The sequence below is a fragment of the Mustela putorius genome, unplaced genomic scaffold (assembly GCF_011764305.1).
Source record: "Mustela putorius furo isolate JIRA1106 unplaced genomic scaffold, ASM1176430v1.1 tig00000196_pilon_pilon_pilon, whole genome shotgun sequence".
In the NCBI taxonomy this organism is placed as follows: domain Eukaryota; kingdom Metazoa; phylum Chordata; class Mammalia; order Carnivora; family Mustelidae; genus Mustela; species Mustela putorius.
The window spans coordinates 9,944,123-9,961,875 of record NW_025421310.1 but is presented as its reverse complement, the minus strand read 5'-3'; the positions used below and the strand labels follow the sequence as shown (position 1 = coordinate 9,961,875).

Here is a 17,753-nt window from a genome sequence, read left to right as displayed (position 1 = left end):
CGGCTTGATGTCACAGGCTGTGCGTTGCACAAAGCAACCGGCAGGGGGAGCAAGGGGAGGCGGGGCGATATTCAGCTGCACTTCCTCCTCAAGCCAGGAGGGGGCGCCATTTTCTAATTCCCGCAAAGACACAGCCTATGCTAGTGGTGGCTTGGGGGAAGCAAAAGTGGCTGGAGCCCGGGACAGATGCCATGTTTAGGTGCATAGTCACAGATTTCTCTTCATGCATACGCGGAAAAAAAATGTAATTAGCACATAAAGCCTGTGCTTTCACAGACGGAGCTGGTTAGGATGAGGCTAACGTTTATGAGAGAGATCCAATTTATGGGTAAGCAATGCTGGGTGGCTTTACAGGTAGTTGAGATGAGATAAAGGAGATACAGGTAGACCTCACAGATGCAAGACTCACTGGTAGACTTTGGACGCTGGAAGTGGGAGAAAAGCTAGACCCAGTCACAAAAGGACTTGGAGTGGATGGGAAGAACGAAGTCTTTTGCCTACTTATCACTGTCAGGGCTCAGTCTTTGACCCTCTTCTCTCCTCTGTCTACTCTCTCTCCTTTGGCAATCTCAAGCGACATGCTGCTTCATTCACTAGGTCTCTGCTGAAGACGCCCACATCTGTCCTGGGGCTCAGTCCTCTCCCCTGAGCTCCAGGCTCCTATATCCAAATGCCATATCCACTTAATTGGATGTCTCACTGGCATCTGAAACTTAGCAGGCCCCCAGCTGTGCTCCTGATCTCTTCCCACCCCACAGTCTCCCCCTTCTGAACAAACGGTGGATCAGTCCTACCTCAGGACCTTTGTGTTGGCTGTTCTCACTCCCTGTAATACCTTACTGCCATATATCCACATCGCTCTCCCCCTTCATTTCCACGTTTTGGCTCATATCTGCCTCCCAGAACTCATCTCCCTTATTCTACTCTGCTTCCTACCCCACTAGAACTTACCACTGCCAACATACTATATAACTGTCTTGTTTCTTATCATTATAATCTATTGTCTGTCTTCCCCTGCTGGAAGGCAAGCTCCATGAGGGCAGGACCCTTTCCTCTGTTTTGTTCACTGACATATCTCCAGCAGTCTAGGACGTAGGGTGGATACCCAGTAAACATTTGTAGAATGCATCCACGCATGAAGGAAGTCAAATATAAGAGAGAAGAAAGAAAGAAGAAAGTAGGTAGTGGGGGCTCTGACTCCTGCATCCAGGCAGGAGTCATTTTCTAGATGCAGAACCCAAGGCCCAGAGAGGTGCATCTACTTGCCACAGGCCACACAGCTAGGAGGGACAAGAGCCAGAATTCAGATCCAGGTTTGCCCAACAAAAAAGCCTGAGCTCTCTGCTCAGCTGGATGGAACTGTTGTCATATACGGAAGTAGAAAAGAACATTTCAAAGTCCCTTTGTTCCTCCTGTAAACTGTCATCCTCCCAGCCTCCCCCTCCCCTGCTAGCATCCAATATACCCACCCTTCCAGGTGACATACCAATAGATTTTTGCCGGAGCATAAGCCCAGGTCCTGGAGGCAGGTAAGAAGGACGTTCATAACTCGGCTGCGAGCGGTGGTGCGGATCGAAGCTTGACTTTAGGGTGGCAGTCAGAGAAAAAAGACAGCAGAGAAAGATCAGTCTGGGCATGAAGATTCATAGCTTCACCACACAGCCAACCTCCAAGCCTACTCCAAGCCTCTGCAGAAAGGATGAAAGGCATGGAGGAGGCAAAAGGGAATTCTGGAAGAGGGAAAGGTGTCTGAGTTTGGGCAGTGGGGAGAACAAAAGGAAAAGAAAGCAGATTCTCAGCAGCCCTGTTTTCTCTGCTTCCCATACCGAACACTAATCTGGGCCTTTTCTCCATTCTTGCTGTCAACCCCCAGGTCCAAGTCCCCAGCATTGCCTGGCTTGCTGGCTGCCCTAGCCTCTTCCCCTGTTCCCCTACTCCTTTCTTACTCTGCCACGTAAGAGTCAGAGGGATCTTTCAGAAAGAAGTCCAGGTCATGCAATTGCCCTGCTTAAAATCCCACAGGAGCGTTCTGCATCACCAGTCAGGAGGGGATTAGAATTCCCAACTCCGGTGTGGAGTTGTGGTCTGTGGTAGACACTGCTGGTACACACAACATCCCCTTGGCTGGGACGCTGTGACCATCCCCAGCTGCTGAGAGTGTCACCTGCCTGGGCTCTTGGCTGCCCCCCAGTTTAAAGAGTCCGCCTCCTCCAAAGGAGACGATGGGCCCAAGCAGTTATGTCCCCTACTACTTCTTCTTCTTCTTTTTAAGATCTTATTTATTTCAGAAAGAGAGTGAGTGTGTGTGCATGAATCGGGAAGAGGGGTAGAGAGAGAAGCAGGCTCCTGGCTGAGCAGGGAGCCCAATGTGGGACTCCAACTCAGGACCCTGGGATCCTGACCTAAGCCAAAAGCAGATGCTTAACCGACTGAGCCACCCTGGCACCCCATGTCCCCCTACTTCTGGGAGCAGCCTGCAGCCAAGGACCAACTAACAGGGAGATCCAAGGCAGAATTAAGTCCGTGGTGTAATTCAAACTCTCCCAGGGATCAGGCAGAAAGGGACTCCAGCGGGGGCCACGTTTGCTGAGCTCTCACAGCCCATTCTGCCCCCCTCACTCCCTTATAATTCTCCCCTTACAATACCGTCAGAGCAGGAATCCCCATCTCAGGCTCTGCCTATGGGAAACGCAGGTGCCCAGTACAGTTCAGCCCCGCCTACATCTCCTACCTGCTCACTCTGACTCCATCGTGTCCACCAGTCCTGCCCCAGTGCCCCAAGGTCCATCCCTGTTTTAGAGCACTTATAAGTCCTGCATTTGCTTTCTGCAACGTCTTCTCCTCCTCATCACACATTCCTTTCCATCTTTCTGTCCTCTACACAAATGTCCCTCCCAGTCACTGTCTACTGCACTTCCCTGCACTGTTTCCTTAGGACACTCCTCTCCATCTGAGACACCTTGTTTATGTGCTTCCTTCCTGACTACCTGCCCAGAATCCGGCTCCCGGACGGCACCAGAGGTATGGTATCTCCAGTCCATGACACCTGCAGGCAAAATATTCTCATTTCCTTTAAAATCAGAGGGGGGAACATGAATAGAATCCAGTCTGGATGATAATACTCATCTTTGCACCAACACAGCCATAAAATACAGATTTTTAAACTTGTTTTTGAGGGAGGGGCTTAGGAAGGCAAAAGTGCCAAAGGCCCATGGAATCCTAACAGCAGCTGGACGGTAGCGACGCTGCTGCTCTCTTTCACTGCTGGGTCCCCAGTCTCCAACCAGGACCCGATATTCTATAAGCTTGTGTCAGATGAATAAAGGAGTAACTAAAAGGGAAGGAACCAGCATCAGCCAACTGACTCCAGTGCTTCTGCCAGGTGACCTCATGTGTCACTCTTCTCTGTCTTTGGGGCCCGAAGTACAGAGAAAGGAAACTCTAATTCAGACGAAGTCCCAACCTTACTTCCCTCACCTCCCATCACACTCTCTCAATTTCCTGTGCTGTTTCTCACCTCAGGGCCTCCACATCCACTGTTCCCTCTGCCTGGAACATCCTTTCCCCCTGCTCTGCTTGGGAAGATATGTCTTCCTACCCCCACTCCGGTCTGGCCTCTCCCTTCCTCTAGACCTACGCTGCCCAATACAACCACCACCACCCTTTTAGATGTAAATTTTAACAAATTAAGATAAAGGAAAATGAAAAATTCCCTTCCTCTGTTTTTGCTGGTCACATTTCAAGGGTTGAGTTGCCACACATTCCTGCAACACAGGAACTCTACTGGACAAGACAGAGCTGCTCTAGACCACATAGGATGCACCTGTCCTAACCTCTCCCTGCACTCACCCCCCTGGATTGAGACTGCCCATCTCTGCGTTTGTCTCATTCACTCATTCCACAGATATTTACTGAGTACCCAGGCCATCCCAGGGACTGTTCCAGATGCTGCAAATGCAGCCATCAATAAAACAGACAAAGTCCCCCTGCCTACATGGAGGGCAGACAAAATAAATTAGTAACATAACGGGTCGGGCGGAGGGAAGAGAGGGAGGAGAGGAGGATTTCAACAGGGCCATCAAGGAAGGCCTTTCTGTGAAGACTTAATCTGAGCAATTTCCAGAAGAAGGGAGCCATGCATATTCCTGGGGTGGGAGGAGGGTGGTAGTGGGGAGTTGCCAGGCAGAGGGAACAGCAATTGTCTATGTCCCGAGGGGGGAGTGAGTGTGGTGTGCTTAAGGAACACTCAGGAGGCCGATCTGTCTTGGGCAGGTGAGTGGGGGCACTGAGGGGTGAGAGATGAGGTCAGACATCTGGTAGAAAGGTGATAATGGGTGGAATCTGTTAGTTTCAGATATCTCCTCCCTGGAGAGGCTTCCACCTGATACTCTGCACTGTAACTCCCTCCAAATTAACCTAGTGTAGACTTATTATAATTATTTGCTTCTTGTTCATTGTCTGTCTCCCTGGGCATGGATCCCACACAGTTCCCATTCTACTCTTCCTTGGTAAGAAAAAAACAATCTCGTTTGGCACCTATTGGAACTACATTTCCCAGGATCCCGTGCAGCTGCGTGTGTAGGTAGGCTGGGATGCATAAGTGCAAGCATGTGTGTGTTACTTTGGGGAAGTCTCCTCAGAGGTAACCCAAGAAGCAACAATGCACCTTCCTTTGCCTTTCCGCCTTGACACTCTTCCTTGTTCCTGCTACCTGGAATGCTGGTGGCACAGCTAGAGCTCCAGCCATCTTGGACTAGGAGGTGACCGTATGGTTGGAAAGAAGGCTAGGATGGTGGAGCAGAAAGTGAGAAGGGTCCTGGGTCTTCACGACCATGGCAACTGCCATACCCACCTACTCCAGAATTCGTTAACATGACAGAGCAACAAGACTCTTCTGGTTCAAGTCACTGTTATTTGGAGGTTTTTCACGTATGGAAGAACCCAATTCTGCAAAATCCAACCCTTGTCCAGGAATTTAAATTCCCTAACAGGAGTGGCTTTACTCAGTTTGCTCTTCCAACCCCAGCAGGTCCAGCGCATCAAGGTGCTCAGTAAATATTTGCAGAAGGAGTCCAGACTGAGGAGGGCAAGCAAGGGGATAATAGGGACGTGGCAAGGAAGGTGAGGGAAGCATCTGGTAGAGGAATGGGAGTGAGGATGGGTGGGGGCGCAGAGTAATGGGGGAGGGTTCCGAATGACAGGGGAGGGGTTGAGGGGCAGGGAAGGGGTGTCTCTGAATGAAGAGAGTGCACAGTGAAGGGAGAGGCGTCAGATTGGCGCCAGAAGACATTCTAAGTGGAAGAGGAGGGATTAAATGATGGGTTAACTTGATATAAAAGGGGTCAGAGTGGCAGAGGAGATGTCAGGCTGATGCAGAAGCCATAAAAGCGTCTGAGGAGGCGTTGGACTGCCTGCCTGAGGGGCACACTGACTCAAGGTGGGACAGGCTGACCTCCGTCCAGGGAAGCGGAGCGTCCTCTCCCGCGCAGGGGGGCAGCGAATCAGAGTGCCCGGGTGCGCGTGACGTCACCGGATGCGGGCAGACTCCTCCCCAGCAAGTCAGCCAGAGGTCCGCCCTCCTCTGGTGCCACCTCGTGCACCGGTTGTGGGTCTGATGCCTCAAGGGCAGAGTGTGTGCCCTGGTGCTGTGCACAGCCTGGAGGCTGAAGATAGGCTGAGAAATGCGCTCCAGGGAGACAGCCCCTGAAAGGGGTGATGGGGGAGACAGCAGAGGGGGAAACAGGCAAAGAGACAGAGATAGACAAAGAGAGAGATGGGGGTTCAGAGCAGGGGAGACAGGAGGGGAAATGAGACAGCGATGGGAAGAGGGCCCCAATAAAGCGGGAAGAGAGGCAGTCCTGAGAGGCCTTGAAGGGGTGGTGGGTGGGCAGGGCTGCTCCAGGAGGGTTAGGCATGCAAACAGGAGGGAAAGAGACAATGCGATCAAGAGAGTATGGCCAAATAATCAGAGGGAAAAATTGTGTCCAGAGAAAGGTTGAGACTGGCAGCCGGACAGAGATGGGGAGAAGGGAGGACAGTGCAAGAGTGGGGGGAAGGTAGGGTACCCCTTGGGGCCAGAGACCAGGTAACAGAGACAGTAGCTGAGGGAGACAAAGCCACACAGAGGGGAGGACAGAGGGATGGACAGCAGAATGTTAGGAGGAGACAGCCCAAGAAGCACTTTGACCTACAAAGAGGCCTCGGTGGCAATACTGAGCCCCACACTGCCTGCTTACCCCCTCTGGTCTAGTGCACAGGGCTCAAATCGAGACAGCTGAAGCAGATGGGAAAATGAGAAACAGAAAACAAGACCATAGGAAGAGAGAGAGCCACAGAGATACAGAAGCAGCAGGAAGGGGCCCCTGTGTTGACTCAGAGTGTGAGAAGTCAAGATGTCTGATGGAAAGGTGGCGACAGAGATGGGGGGTGAAGAGAGCCCCTAACACAAGAGGTGGGGCTTTGGGAAGGCCCAGGGCTAGACCCTGGAAGGGAAAAGAAAAAGGGCAAATGACCACTGGCCTCTATGGCCCAAGGGAGATGCCATTCAAGAACTCAGGTGACTACCTAGGAGTCTCATTTCCAGGAGGGAGGGGCACATGGGCACTAGATGTTATCATTGGCCCATGTCTGGGCTCCTCTAGGGGTGTCTTTGGAGCTCAGATGGTGAATTCCATGAGGGCTGGGATCTTATCTGTCCTATAACCATGGTTCACCCAGGAAGGGGTTGGCATGTTGGTTGCTATTTGTTGAATAAATGAAAACAAGAGTTTGCCCTATCTACTCTCAGAGACTCTGCATGTGATATGCTGTTGTAGGGTCTCTGGGGCACATGCAAGTCTCACTGGCAAGTCATTGTGGGGTCTCCAGTCTGTTTTATGGCCTAAGAGGGCTCGCCATATGTTGCGAGCCTGCTGTACTAGGAATTGACCTCATTCAATCCTCATCAGGACCAGCAAGACTGGCTTTAGCCCTATTGTACAGAGCAGGGAACTGAGGATGCAGAGAAATCAGGCAGTATGGTTCAAGTGACTCAGGGAGTCAGAGGGAGTCAGAATTTGAAGCAGGTCTGCCTGGCTTGACTGCCCATCCACTTCTGAGTCTACACTGACCTTCGGGGGAAGTGGGCACAGAACACGGTCCCCACAGCCTCAGAGATTTCGGATTCCTTGAGAAACTCAAGACAGGTGAGACGGGAGGGGCTGCTGCGTGCAGGGCACTCTGCCAAGCCCCGAGAAGGTGGCCAAGGACCCTCCGCTTTTACATCTGAAAGCAATTCTATGGGTCTGAGTACAAAATCTGCCACCTTCATTTGAGGCATTCTAAAGTAGGCAGTCTAACCCTTAGTACGTCTATGGCTAGACTTCAAGGGGGCCATGCACTTGGACTAGAAAAAAAATTACATCTTTATTGTCATTATCTTCCAATGAAAACAGTATTTCCTCGACTAAGGATGTAGGCAGCAAACCAACCTGGCCTTATCAAGTCCTGTTCCTGTATCCCCAATAGAAATCCCAGATCGGGGGCACCTGAGTGGCTCAGTGGGTTAAGCCTCTGCCTTCGGCTTGGGTCATGATCTCAGGGTCCTGGGATCCAGCCCCACATCTGGCTCTCTACTCAGCGGGGAGCCTGCTTCCCCCCTCCACCACGCCTGCCTCTCTGCCTACTTGTGATCTTTCTCTCTGTGTCAAATAAATAAATGAAATCTTTAAAAAAAAAAAAAAAAGGAAATCCCAGATTGTCCCATATCCCTTCACAGAGGTGCAGATCTCTTGAAATTGTGTTTATGTGCCTCATGACTAGTTAAGAGTTAAGATCCATCACGAGGTCTTGCTGGCTAATGTGTTAACGAAAAAGCACTGATATTACTATCATAAATTATGTGTTTACTTTGTGTATGTTTTTAACTGAACCCTAGGCCTAACACAGGGCTCGAACGCATGACCCCGAGATCAAGAGTCACCTGCCCTATGGACTGAGCCAGCCAGGTGTCCCACGAATTTTGCTTTTTAAAAATATTTTGATAACTGGGGCGCCTGGGTGGCTCAGTGGGTTAAGCCGCTGCCTTCGGCTCAGGTCATGATCTCAGGGTCCTGGGATCGAGTCCTGCATGGGGCTCTCTGCTCAGCAGGGAGCCTGCTTCCTCCTCTCTCTCTCTGCCTGCCTCTCTGCCTACTTGTAATCTCTCTCTGTCAAATAAATAAATAAAATCTTAAAAAAAAAACCTTTAAAAAATATTTTGATAACTGTATTATCAGTGTAATTGGCTTCGTTTTCTTAAGTAATTTACTTTACAATTCTAAGCATTATTTGGAGGAGCATGCCAGCCTGCCAAGGGGGCCCAAGGTTCCTCAAAAGCCAAAGAATCCGGTTTTAGACTAAACAGCCTGTTGGCCACTGGGTGGTGGGTGTGGCCTGTGGGAAGAAAGGGTTGAGGGCAGGATCAGAGGGCATGGCTTCAGCAGAGAAATAAGGCGTGTGTGATCTCTGCAGGGGACTCTGGAAGGTGAGAGGAGGTTGCTTGGTGGCTGTTTCCCATAAAGGGGCACAGCCGAATGACAACCAGCTAGGGAAGGACCATCAGGCCCACCAGAAAAACCAGGGCCATGGATCCAGTTGCCTGACTTGCCTGGACTGAAATATTGCCTCCCTCTCTAAGCCTTGGTTTCCCCTCTGTAAATGGGCTAGCTGTGTGGATGATCCTAGAAATGAATGAGATAATCCACATAAAATGTAGTGTCCAAAATAGGATCACCACCCATTACAGGTCAGCCTCTGTCATAGGGTAAAGCAGGCAGAGTGGAGACAGCAATAATAAATAATATTTTTAAAACTCCCACTTGTTGAGCACCTATTATCACGTGCTGGGCCAATGCCAGGGATCACCAGCTGTGACATCATTCTGCCTTCCCTGAGACTCTTGAGGTGGGACGGAGATGGACAAGAGGTGAGAGCAGGGAGTGAGGAAATGAGGGACAAGACTTAGGAGGAGAATAAGGAAGAGGATGGGCAGAGAGGAAAGAAGGCTCCCAGAGTGAGGAGAGAAGAGGGAGCCCAGGAAGGGTGGTGCCCCTCCAGGGCCAACATCCAACACAAAGGGTTCAGGAAGGTTATGCAAGGAGAAAATGGTGTGGGCATCCCTCAAGCCTCCTCTCCACTCTGCTCCCATTCCCTACCCACCCCCCCCCCACCCCATCCAGGCTGCCTACCTCAGTGGCAAAGAAGCCTTTGGGCCGGTGTTTGCCCAGCGATGCAAGGCCACCAGGTCCAGGACTCTCGCTTGCACTGATGGTCTGCTGAGCTGCCGCCAAAATTTCATCCAGTTTGTCTAAGGGGAGGTGGAAAGAGGCAGTGAAATGAAGCTTGATTTGGCCTCGGGCAAAAACAGAGCTTCCAGGAGCCCATGCGGTATGTTGTATGAACCAGGACAGAGCACCCCCGCCTCCATTCCCGTGACCGAGGGCCCTTGTGGAGACAGAATCTCCAGCTCAGAAGGCAGGGCCCAGCGGTGGGAAGGGGTCAGGGCTGCAAATTGGCACATGAGGGAAGGTGGAGGGGAGGCAGAAGTGTCGGGGGAGAGGCTGAGTACAGAGGTGGGAGCTTGCACTTGATGGCTGGGGCAAGGCTGGGGTAGGAGATGATCAGGTCTGAGGTGGCGAAAGGGTGTGCAGGCAGGAAGAGGGCTGGAAGGGCTGAGCGCAGGGGCAGGGGGCGTGGCGCCAGGGGTCCTGGGGAGCCCGGGGAACAGGGCTGGGCCATCTTACTGAGTGCCATCTGATACACTGTCCGCTTTTTCTCCATGCTGGGCACGGGCGCCGGCTGCTGCTCGTACTCTGTGGGCAAAGGATGCGGATGAAGTCCAGGGGCGCCCCCGGCGGCGGGGCGGAGCGGGCTCGGCCAGTAGGCGTGGCCAGCGGGCGTGCGCAAGCGCGAATGGGGCAGTGAAGGGCCCGGGTCAGGGAGAGGGGCAAGTCCGCCGGCGGGATGGGGACGGGGGGGGGCCCCCCCCGCCAGTCCTGTGCCCACTCACCACTCTTCTTCTTCCAGGGGGAGACTAGCCCGGGGGAGAGGCAGTAGAGGAGCCAAGAGTTAGGACTTCAGGGGGAGGTGAGGGGTCCCCTCTTTGGAACACCCTCCTCCCTCAGGGTAGGGGCGGTCAGCGGCCTGATCTGCCCCCTGTCAGGGGAAACGGGACCCCCCAGGTCCACTCGGCCCTGTCTGGGGGAGGGGCTGGCCTTCCTTTCTGTTAGTGGGGGGTGGGGAAGCTGGTAGAGGAAGAGATAGAGAATTGGGGGTGGGGTGAGTTGGGGCAGATGGAGAAAACCGGAAAGGAAACAGGGACCCGTAAGAGGGATGTGCAGACCCAGAGAGAGACTCGACAGAGAAACAGATGTAAGAGGACAAAGGAAAGTTGACTCTCAGACGCCCCTTCCCAACGACACACACGCAGGCCAGAGAGAGTCTGACCCATGGACTAGGGACAGGATGAGGACAGGACCCCTGGTCACTAACAACACTAACAAACTCAAGGTCTGGTTCAGCCCTCCTCTGCCCCCCTACCAGCCCTCCCCAGCGCCTGTGCCCCAGCAGCCCCACAGGCTCACCCATCTCCTCCAGCTCTGAGGTCATAGACTTTGAACGCAGAGAAATGGCTGGAGGCGGGAGCCGCTTCGCCTGCTGGGGTGCTGAAAAGATGATGGTGGGGGTCAGGCATCAGTATCCCGAAAGAAGACCCACGAACCCCCCCCACCAACACTGCAGTGCTCCCAGATACCAGAGAATAACTGCCACCAGCATGCTGACTCCTCCCCTCCTCAGTTTCTCCCCCAGAAGGGTCATGAACAAGCAGTCTTGGGGAAGGAAAGGCCAGTGGTAGGGACCATTAGGCCATTAGGACCTCTGAGTATCTGAGCCTGGTGGCAGTGGGGTGCCCAGGTCTGGCCACACAAATGAGTGGAGAAGCACCTTTCTTATGGACAGCCTCATCCATGTCCGGGTGCCTGGTGACCATCACCACCTTGACCATCAGCGTGTTGCCCCCTTGTCGGATCATGTTCACCACCTGCCGGTGGCCAACCTTCACCACATTCTGCCCGTTCACCTGTGGCACAGATACCCCCACACCACACAGAATAGGTGAGGGGAGGGATGCTTTCAGCTTCAGAGTCGCCAACACAGTGGCCTCCGGCCTTGCCCTGTGTATATCACTCTTGGCCTCCCCATCACCCCTTCTCTTTGCAAGGCCCTACTTCTCCTTTGGTAACTTTCCTGGCCCCAGGGCCGGGGAAGGGGCTGGGCTTACCCTATTCTCCCCTCTCCCCCCACACCTCCTCCGTGCCCCTGCATTGTGTGTGTGTGTGTGTGTGTGTGTGTGTGTGTGTGCTGGGGAACAGCTCTATTTTCTTCTGATGGTTCAGAGAAGCCTTTTGGAAGGAATCACTAAAGAAAGCAGAGGCTGGCTAGGGGGTGGCCTGGGGGGCTGGGAGGTCTAATGCTGAAAGAGCGTCTGGATTTGGGCAGATTTATTGTGGATTAGGAGGAGCCTAGGGTTTCTGTCACCAGGGTCCCAGGAAGAGAGCAGTATCTGTGGAAGGGGCGCTGGAGGTCAGCCCTCGGGAAGGCCCCTGGGGCTGGGGGTCAGGACTCACCTCGATGAGGAAGTCTCCCATCCGCAGTCCAGCTCGCCATGCCACACCCCCCTCATCCACAGACTCCAGATACTGCAGCGCCGGGAAGGCCGGGGTGGGGGTGAACTCCTCGATGGGGGTCTGCGCTGCAGATGGGAGGAGCCGGCGGGGTCGGAGGGGAGGGGGTGGAGAGGCCGAGCAGGGGATGGGGCTCAGACCCAAGTCACAGAGGCCTCACCGTAGCTGAGGGACCAGCACCCTGGGGGTGGGGTGGTGGGTGGGCTGGGGTCCCTTCCCCTGTCCATCCCCCTGGGTCAGAGAGCCCTTCTCCCGTCTCCTCCCCGGCCGGCACTCACCCTTGGCCCCCCGGAGCACGAACCCAAACCCCTCACTGTCCTTCTTCTGCAGCAAGACTGTCTTCTCCTTAATGATGTAATCGCTGGCAAGGGGGTGGGGTGGGGGTGGGGAGGTGGAGAAGGGATTATGAGACACGGGAGTCTGAGCTCCACCAGCAACCCAGTGACCTGAGCCCCCTGCTCCAGAGCCATTCATCCCACCTCCTATGATCTTCCTCACCCATTCCATGTGTGTTTGCTCACAGCAGCCCTTACAGGCCTCCCCCTCAGAGCCCAGAGTGCTTGCTCTCCCACTCAATCTTCCCTCATTCATTCATCTGTGCATCCATCCACCCATCCATTCAGCAAGCAGTTTCCAAGCCCACTGTGTGCGGGCGCAGCGCAAGGGATGGAAGATAAATTGCCAGATTACTGGACAGCCTGGCTGGAGCCCCCCCCCCCCAGCCACTTCCTTATCTGTGACCTTGAGCCCGTGGCTTTAACTTCTTGGGCCTCAATTTCATCTATAATGTGAGACAATAACAAGCCCCACCAGACGGGGTCGCTGTGGGAGTTCAGTATGCACGGTATTGAGCACCGTGCGCGGCACAAGCATGTACTCGGTAGGATTCCTTTAATGTCTTGGGTCAAGTTACCAAGTCAACAGGACATGGGTACTTTGATGATAGCCCTCCCAACTCCTTGACCACGTATCTACTACAGTAACAGCCCCCCAGGTACCCAAGCCGATTGTAGCCTCACTTACTCAGCAGTGTGCAAGATGGTGGCCACTCAATTCATGTGATTATCTATACGCAAATTAATTAAAATTAAATTGAGAAGTTCAGTTTCTCAGTCTCACTAGCCACGTTTCAAAGTGCCCCGTAGCCATGTGTGGCTAGTGGTTATCAGGGCGGACAGTGCAGTTACAGAACATTTCCATCACTGCAGAAAGTTCTAGTGAGCCCCAGAGACTTTTCTATTCCCTGGTATACCCCCAGTGTATCTCCGGCCTGCAGTGGATAGGTTCTAGTAAAAATGCAAACTATCCACGAATATGCAGACAGTCGCCACCATCAGGCCACCAAAGCCTGTCGCACATTTAGGTGATGTTCACATATCCAAGAAAGTTCAATTAAACTCAAATTTTTTCCACGAATCTCAACACCTGCCCGGGGTTGCTCAGGTAACAGCTTCAAATCTTTGACATCACCACAGTGTACCCCAAGATTATATATCCATTCCATTCCAGGAAGCCCAGTATACAACAGGAATACCCATCCACCTTGACTCCAATCCCACTACCCTTGGGAGCGCCAAGAATACCCTCCATCCACTAGAATGCACACCCTACTGCACCCCGAGCTTCCTGTGGTCACGTCTGAGACCCGTCCAGCACACATGCAGACCCGTTAGCAGATCCCAATAATATCCACCAGCCCCAACACACTCCAATAATAGTCAAGCGTGCTCCCCACCCACTTCAGTTACCTACCCCCACAGATTAGGCAAAACAGCCCTTCACGATTACTCCAGTAGATTTCAGTAACACCCCCACACATCCCAGTATGCTCCAATAATAACTCCCCCTCACTTGGATCTCAGTGTATTCCCATAACACGCCCCCTGAACACATCCCAGCACACGCCAATAATACCCACTGTGCTCCTACTGTATTTCGGTACCATTCCCCTGATACGCAAGCACCCCTGTGTACTCCCGTGACCCCCCACGACTTCCACTGTCACTGTCACATCCATATGTTTGCACCACAGCGACAGCGTTCTGCACATGCACGTGTATGGCAGCCCTGCCCCCGTCCCTCCTCCCCCCTCTTATCGTAACTGAGTGTGCTCAACAGCACATGTGTATACGGGGGCAGACCTAGCAACCGCTCTCTCTCCAGGTTCACCATGGTCCAGTCAACATGCCACACTATACCCACCATGTCTTCTAGATCTTATATTCAAGCCAGAGAGAGGCCACCTTTGTAGCTGGGTGGTAGGGGTATAGGAAGAGAGGAGGGAAGGAGTTCAAAGAGGTAAAGGAAGGGAGAGGAAAGGAGGAGGAAGAGGGCAAGGACAAGGTCAACAGAAATTGGTTCAGAGCTGCCTGCTCCTGACCATGCACTCTGCGACACCCACCTTTGTCCCAGCCTGACCACTTCCACTGAACTCTTACGCCCTTGTGCTTGCTTCGGCATCACATATACTGAACCCTTATGCCCTTGCTACCCTCATACCCCCTCCAGACCTCTAGGTTCCCAACAGGCAGAGTGGCCTTGGGACTTTGTTCATCCCTCATTTGCAACTGTTTCTTTTTCTTCTGTTCATGCCACAAACCCCTCTGTTTCCCACACCTTTCCCCTACCCCTGGAATCTCTCTTTTACCCCACATTATCTTCACACTCCAGACACAAGCCTTCCCCAAATAGACCATGCCCCCATATAATTCAACAGAACTCCCATGTCCATTGCACGCCAGGAAGAAGCCCTTGCTTTGTGCAAGGCGATATTTGAAACCCTCCACTTGGAAGTAACTCGGTTGTCTCTCCTAGCCAGCCTCTGACATAGTTGTAGTACTATTTCCACTTTATAGGTGAGGAAACAGAAGCACAGAAAGGTTAGGCAACTTGCCTAAGGTCACACAGCACGTAATCTTGGAAACACAGAAGAAATACTTGGATGGCTGCAGTTATAACAGTGTTCTCTCCACTGCACCCAAATACTTCAAGTGCATATATATCTGCCCCGAATTGGCCAGAAGCACCCACCCCTCGGTGCCTGAAATTATCCCAGGTTACGCCCTCAGCACAATGAGTGAAATTTACTGACCCATTGCTGAATGCCAGACGCCACTACACGCATTTAACATTTATCTATTCACACATTCTCACAACACTCCTGCGAGGGGTAACCGAGGCACAGAGAAGTAACATGCTCGAGATCACAGCAGCTAAAAAAGGGTCAAAGCCAAAGACTGAATTCCTCACAGGCAACCCATATGCTCCAATGCTCCAATAACGTCCAAACACCCTTGATCATCACAACACTACCTCTGTTCCTCCCTCTCAAGCATCCCCATCCCATACAGGCTCCTTTCTCTCTGCACTCCTATGACTTTCTTGCTCAATCCCTGGCCATGGGATGCTTCCCTTATCCCCCTCATCCCACCACATTTTCCTCCATCCCACCACATTTGCCCCAACAGTTTCCCTAAACTCTGTGCTCCCTATCCTCTGCTCTTGTGTGTGCCCCTTTACGTCTCTGCACCTTGCTCCCTACTCCTGCCATCTGAAAGCTCCATGTTGGCCCAACCCACCCTCATTAGCTTTCACTTCCCCTAACCCTCCTCACACCCCCACTGGGCCATCCCTCTACCTCCTATTTCGCCTCTGCATGCAGCCCATCCCTTTCCCCAAAGTGTCCTCCATGGACCTCTGTGACCTCTCACCCTTCTCATGCCCCCCTCACCCTTCCCTTCGCCTCACCCCTCCTACATCCTCTCCCTCCTCTGCATGCAACCCCACTGTGTGCTCTACAGCACCCTAGGTTCCTTTCATACTCCCCAGTCCCCCGCATTCTGCTCCATGGAAGCTGCTTTCTACTTCTGCATCCTCAACTCACTTCCTCACACACCCTTCCGCCTCCTGGTACTTGCAGCTGCATTTCATTTACATTCCCTGCATCCTCTCTGTGTTCTCCCTGTGCTGCCTGAATCCCCACCCCCAAATCCTCCTCGCGGTTCCTGCATTCCCTCCTCACCCCATTTCTCCAAACACCCCACGCACCCTCTATGCTCCAGCAGCCCCCCGTTTCCCCCAAGTCGGTGTCCTCCGCTTTCCCCTGTTCCATTCTCATCGGCCTCCCTCCTCCTGAGACCCTCTAACCCCACCCCTGCCCCAGCATTCACTACCCACTCCATACCCCATTCAGGCTGGCATTGCTGACGACCTACCCTGCAGGAGCACACACAATGCTCTCCCCTAGGCCATGCCTTGGCGACCCCAGAGCGGCCTCCGGAGCTCAGCGGCCAGCTCTTGTTCCCCAGATCCCACACGCGGAGACTGCAGCAGCGTCCACTCCCCCCCACCCCCACCCCAGAGGTGCCTCTTACACACCCGAGATCCCACAGCCCAGAGCTGGCTGCTGTAAAAGGTACCCCCTCCAGTACTCAGCCCCTCCTCATGTACCCATCTCCATGGGTCTCTCCACGACCTGCACAGAGGCCCCCTCACTGGGAAGCCAGCCCCCTCCCATGCTGAGAAGTGGCACACACAGGCAGAAGCAGTTCCCCGGCAGAAGCGCAGCCAGAGCTCAGCACACATGCCCCACACCGGCACGGACCCCCTGGAGGCACGGAGAGGGGCACATGGGGACAGAGACACGCAGAGGGGGGGTGGGGGGGAAGGGGACAGGCCTGGCATGAGAGGATAGGTAATGGGAAACACAGCCGCAGTCCCTGGGACAGACCCACTCTATCACACACACACACACACACACACACACACTCCTCAGACAGCCTCTCTGTGGCTCCAAGTCACACAGAGAGAGAGACACCACCAAACAGGGACACACAGATGGACACAGTTGGGGGAGGGGGGCTGGGAGCCCACCATCTCTCCATCTCTGTCAGTCAGTCTCTCTCTCTCTCTCTCACACACACACACACACACACACACACACACGCGCGTGCGCGCACGGCTGCAGGCAGTCACACACACGCACATCGACACAGCCACACTGACACATGCACAGTCGCACAGTGACACGCAGCGGAAAAAGAGGAGGGGAGGGGAGGCCGGGGGTGGGATGTGTGTGATGGGGGATGACTGTGAATGGGAGAGAGGGGTATGAATGAGGGGACTTGCCAACTCTGTAAAGGGGTGTGGGGAGATGAGGATCAGTGGAACAGGGTGCCTGAGGGGGAGCCACGGTGGCTCCCCACAGGGAGGGCTCCACAGAGTGGGGGCGGCGAAGGCGGCAGAAAGGGGTAGTGGGTTCCAAACGCCGGAGTGGGATCCGTTTGGAGGGTCTGACTGGGGGCAAGGTTTCGGAGGAAGACATGAGGGGGGTCTGAAAGGGCCTAGGAAGGGGGCTGAGGAGTGTATGTGCTGAGGGGGGCTCGGGGAGAGAGGCCCACGGACGGGGATGAGAGAAGGGTTGAGAAGAGGGGTCCTAAAGGGCTTATCACAGAGGGAAGGTGAGGGGAGAGCGAGTGGGGGGGGGCGGCTTGAGGGGGGAGGAGTCCCAAGGCTGGGGGATTAGCGGCGAGGGGAGGGTCGTCACAGCGGGCCGGGGCCTCCCAGCCTGCCGCGGAGAAAAGGGGCGGCGCGCTCCGTTACCTGTAGATGTACCAGACGCTGCGCCGCCGGGGCCCCAGGGCCGGCCAGCTGGAGGAGAGCGCGGGGGGCGGCTGCGGCAGGGAGCCCCCACCAGGGCCGCCTCCGAGACCCCCGCCACCGCCGACCGCAGACAAAGCCATCGCCGCCGCGGCCCCGGCCCAGGTCCCGGTGCCGGCCGCCCCCGCCGCCGCCGCCGCCGCCGCGTCCCCGTCCCCGTCCCCGCTCGGCCGAACCCCCGTGTCCGGGCCCCCAGGCCCCGCCTCATGCTGACCCGCGCCGGGAGGGGGGAGGGGGAGGGGGCGCGCACCCTCCCGCGGGAGGGAGGGCAGGGCCGGGGGCTCACATGCCGAGGGGCGCGGGGGCGCGGGGCGCGGGGTCGGGCCGCGGCGGGAGCGAGAGGACCGCGGACGGCGCCGGCTTCAGCACCGCGGACAGCTCCGGAGGCGGGCG

At 54.5% G+C, this 17,753-nt stretch overlaps 1 protein-coding gene across 5 annotated transcripts in view; it reads right to left on the bottom strand.

The window, feature by feature from the left end:
• SHANK1 (SH3 and multiple ankyrin repeat domains 1) overlaps positions 1 to 17,753 on the bottom strand; it is a 46,685-nt gene that overhangs the window by 8,650 nt on the left and 20,282 nt on the right. For 4 of the 5 annotated variants that reach the window (XM_045077366.1, XM_045077369.1, XM_045077370.1 and 1 more), the window contains 8 exons: positions 11,981 to 12,063; positions 11,646 to 11,770; positions 10,963 to 11,098; positions 10,602 to 10,682; positions 10,028 to 10,051; positions 9,762 to 9,830; positions 9,207 to 9,325; positions 1,487 to 1,583 (listed from right to left, as the gene is read on the bottom strand). In XM_045077366.1, the coding sequence (XP_044933301.1) occupies positions 1,487 to 1,583; positions 9,207 to 9,325; positions 9,762 to 9,830; positions 10,028 to 10,051; positions 10,602 to 10,682; positions 10,963 to 11,098; positions 11,646 to 11,770; positions 11,981 to 12,063 (734 nt within the window). The remainder of the gene's footprint in view (positions 1 to 1,486; positions 1,584 to 9,206; positions 9,326 to 9,761; positions 9,831 to 10,027; positions 10,052 to 10,601; positions 10,683 to 10,962; positions 11,099 to 11,645; positions 11,771 to 11,980; positions 12,064 to 17,753) is intronic. The other variant, XM_045077368.1, reaches the window with a different exon arrangement.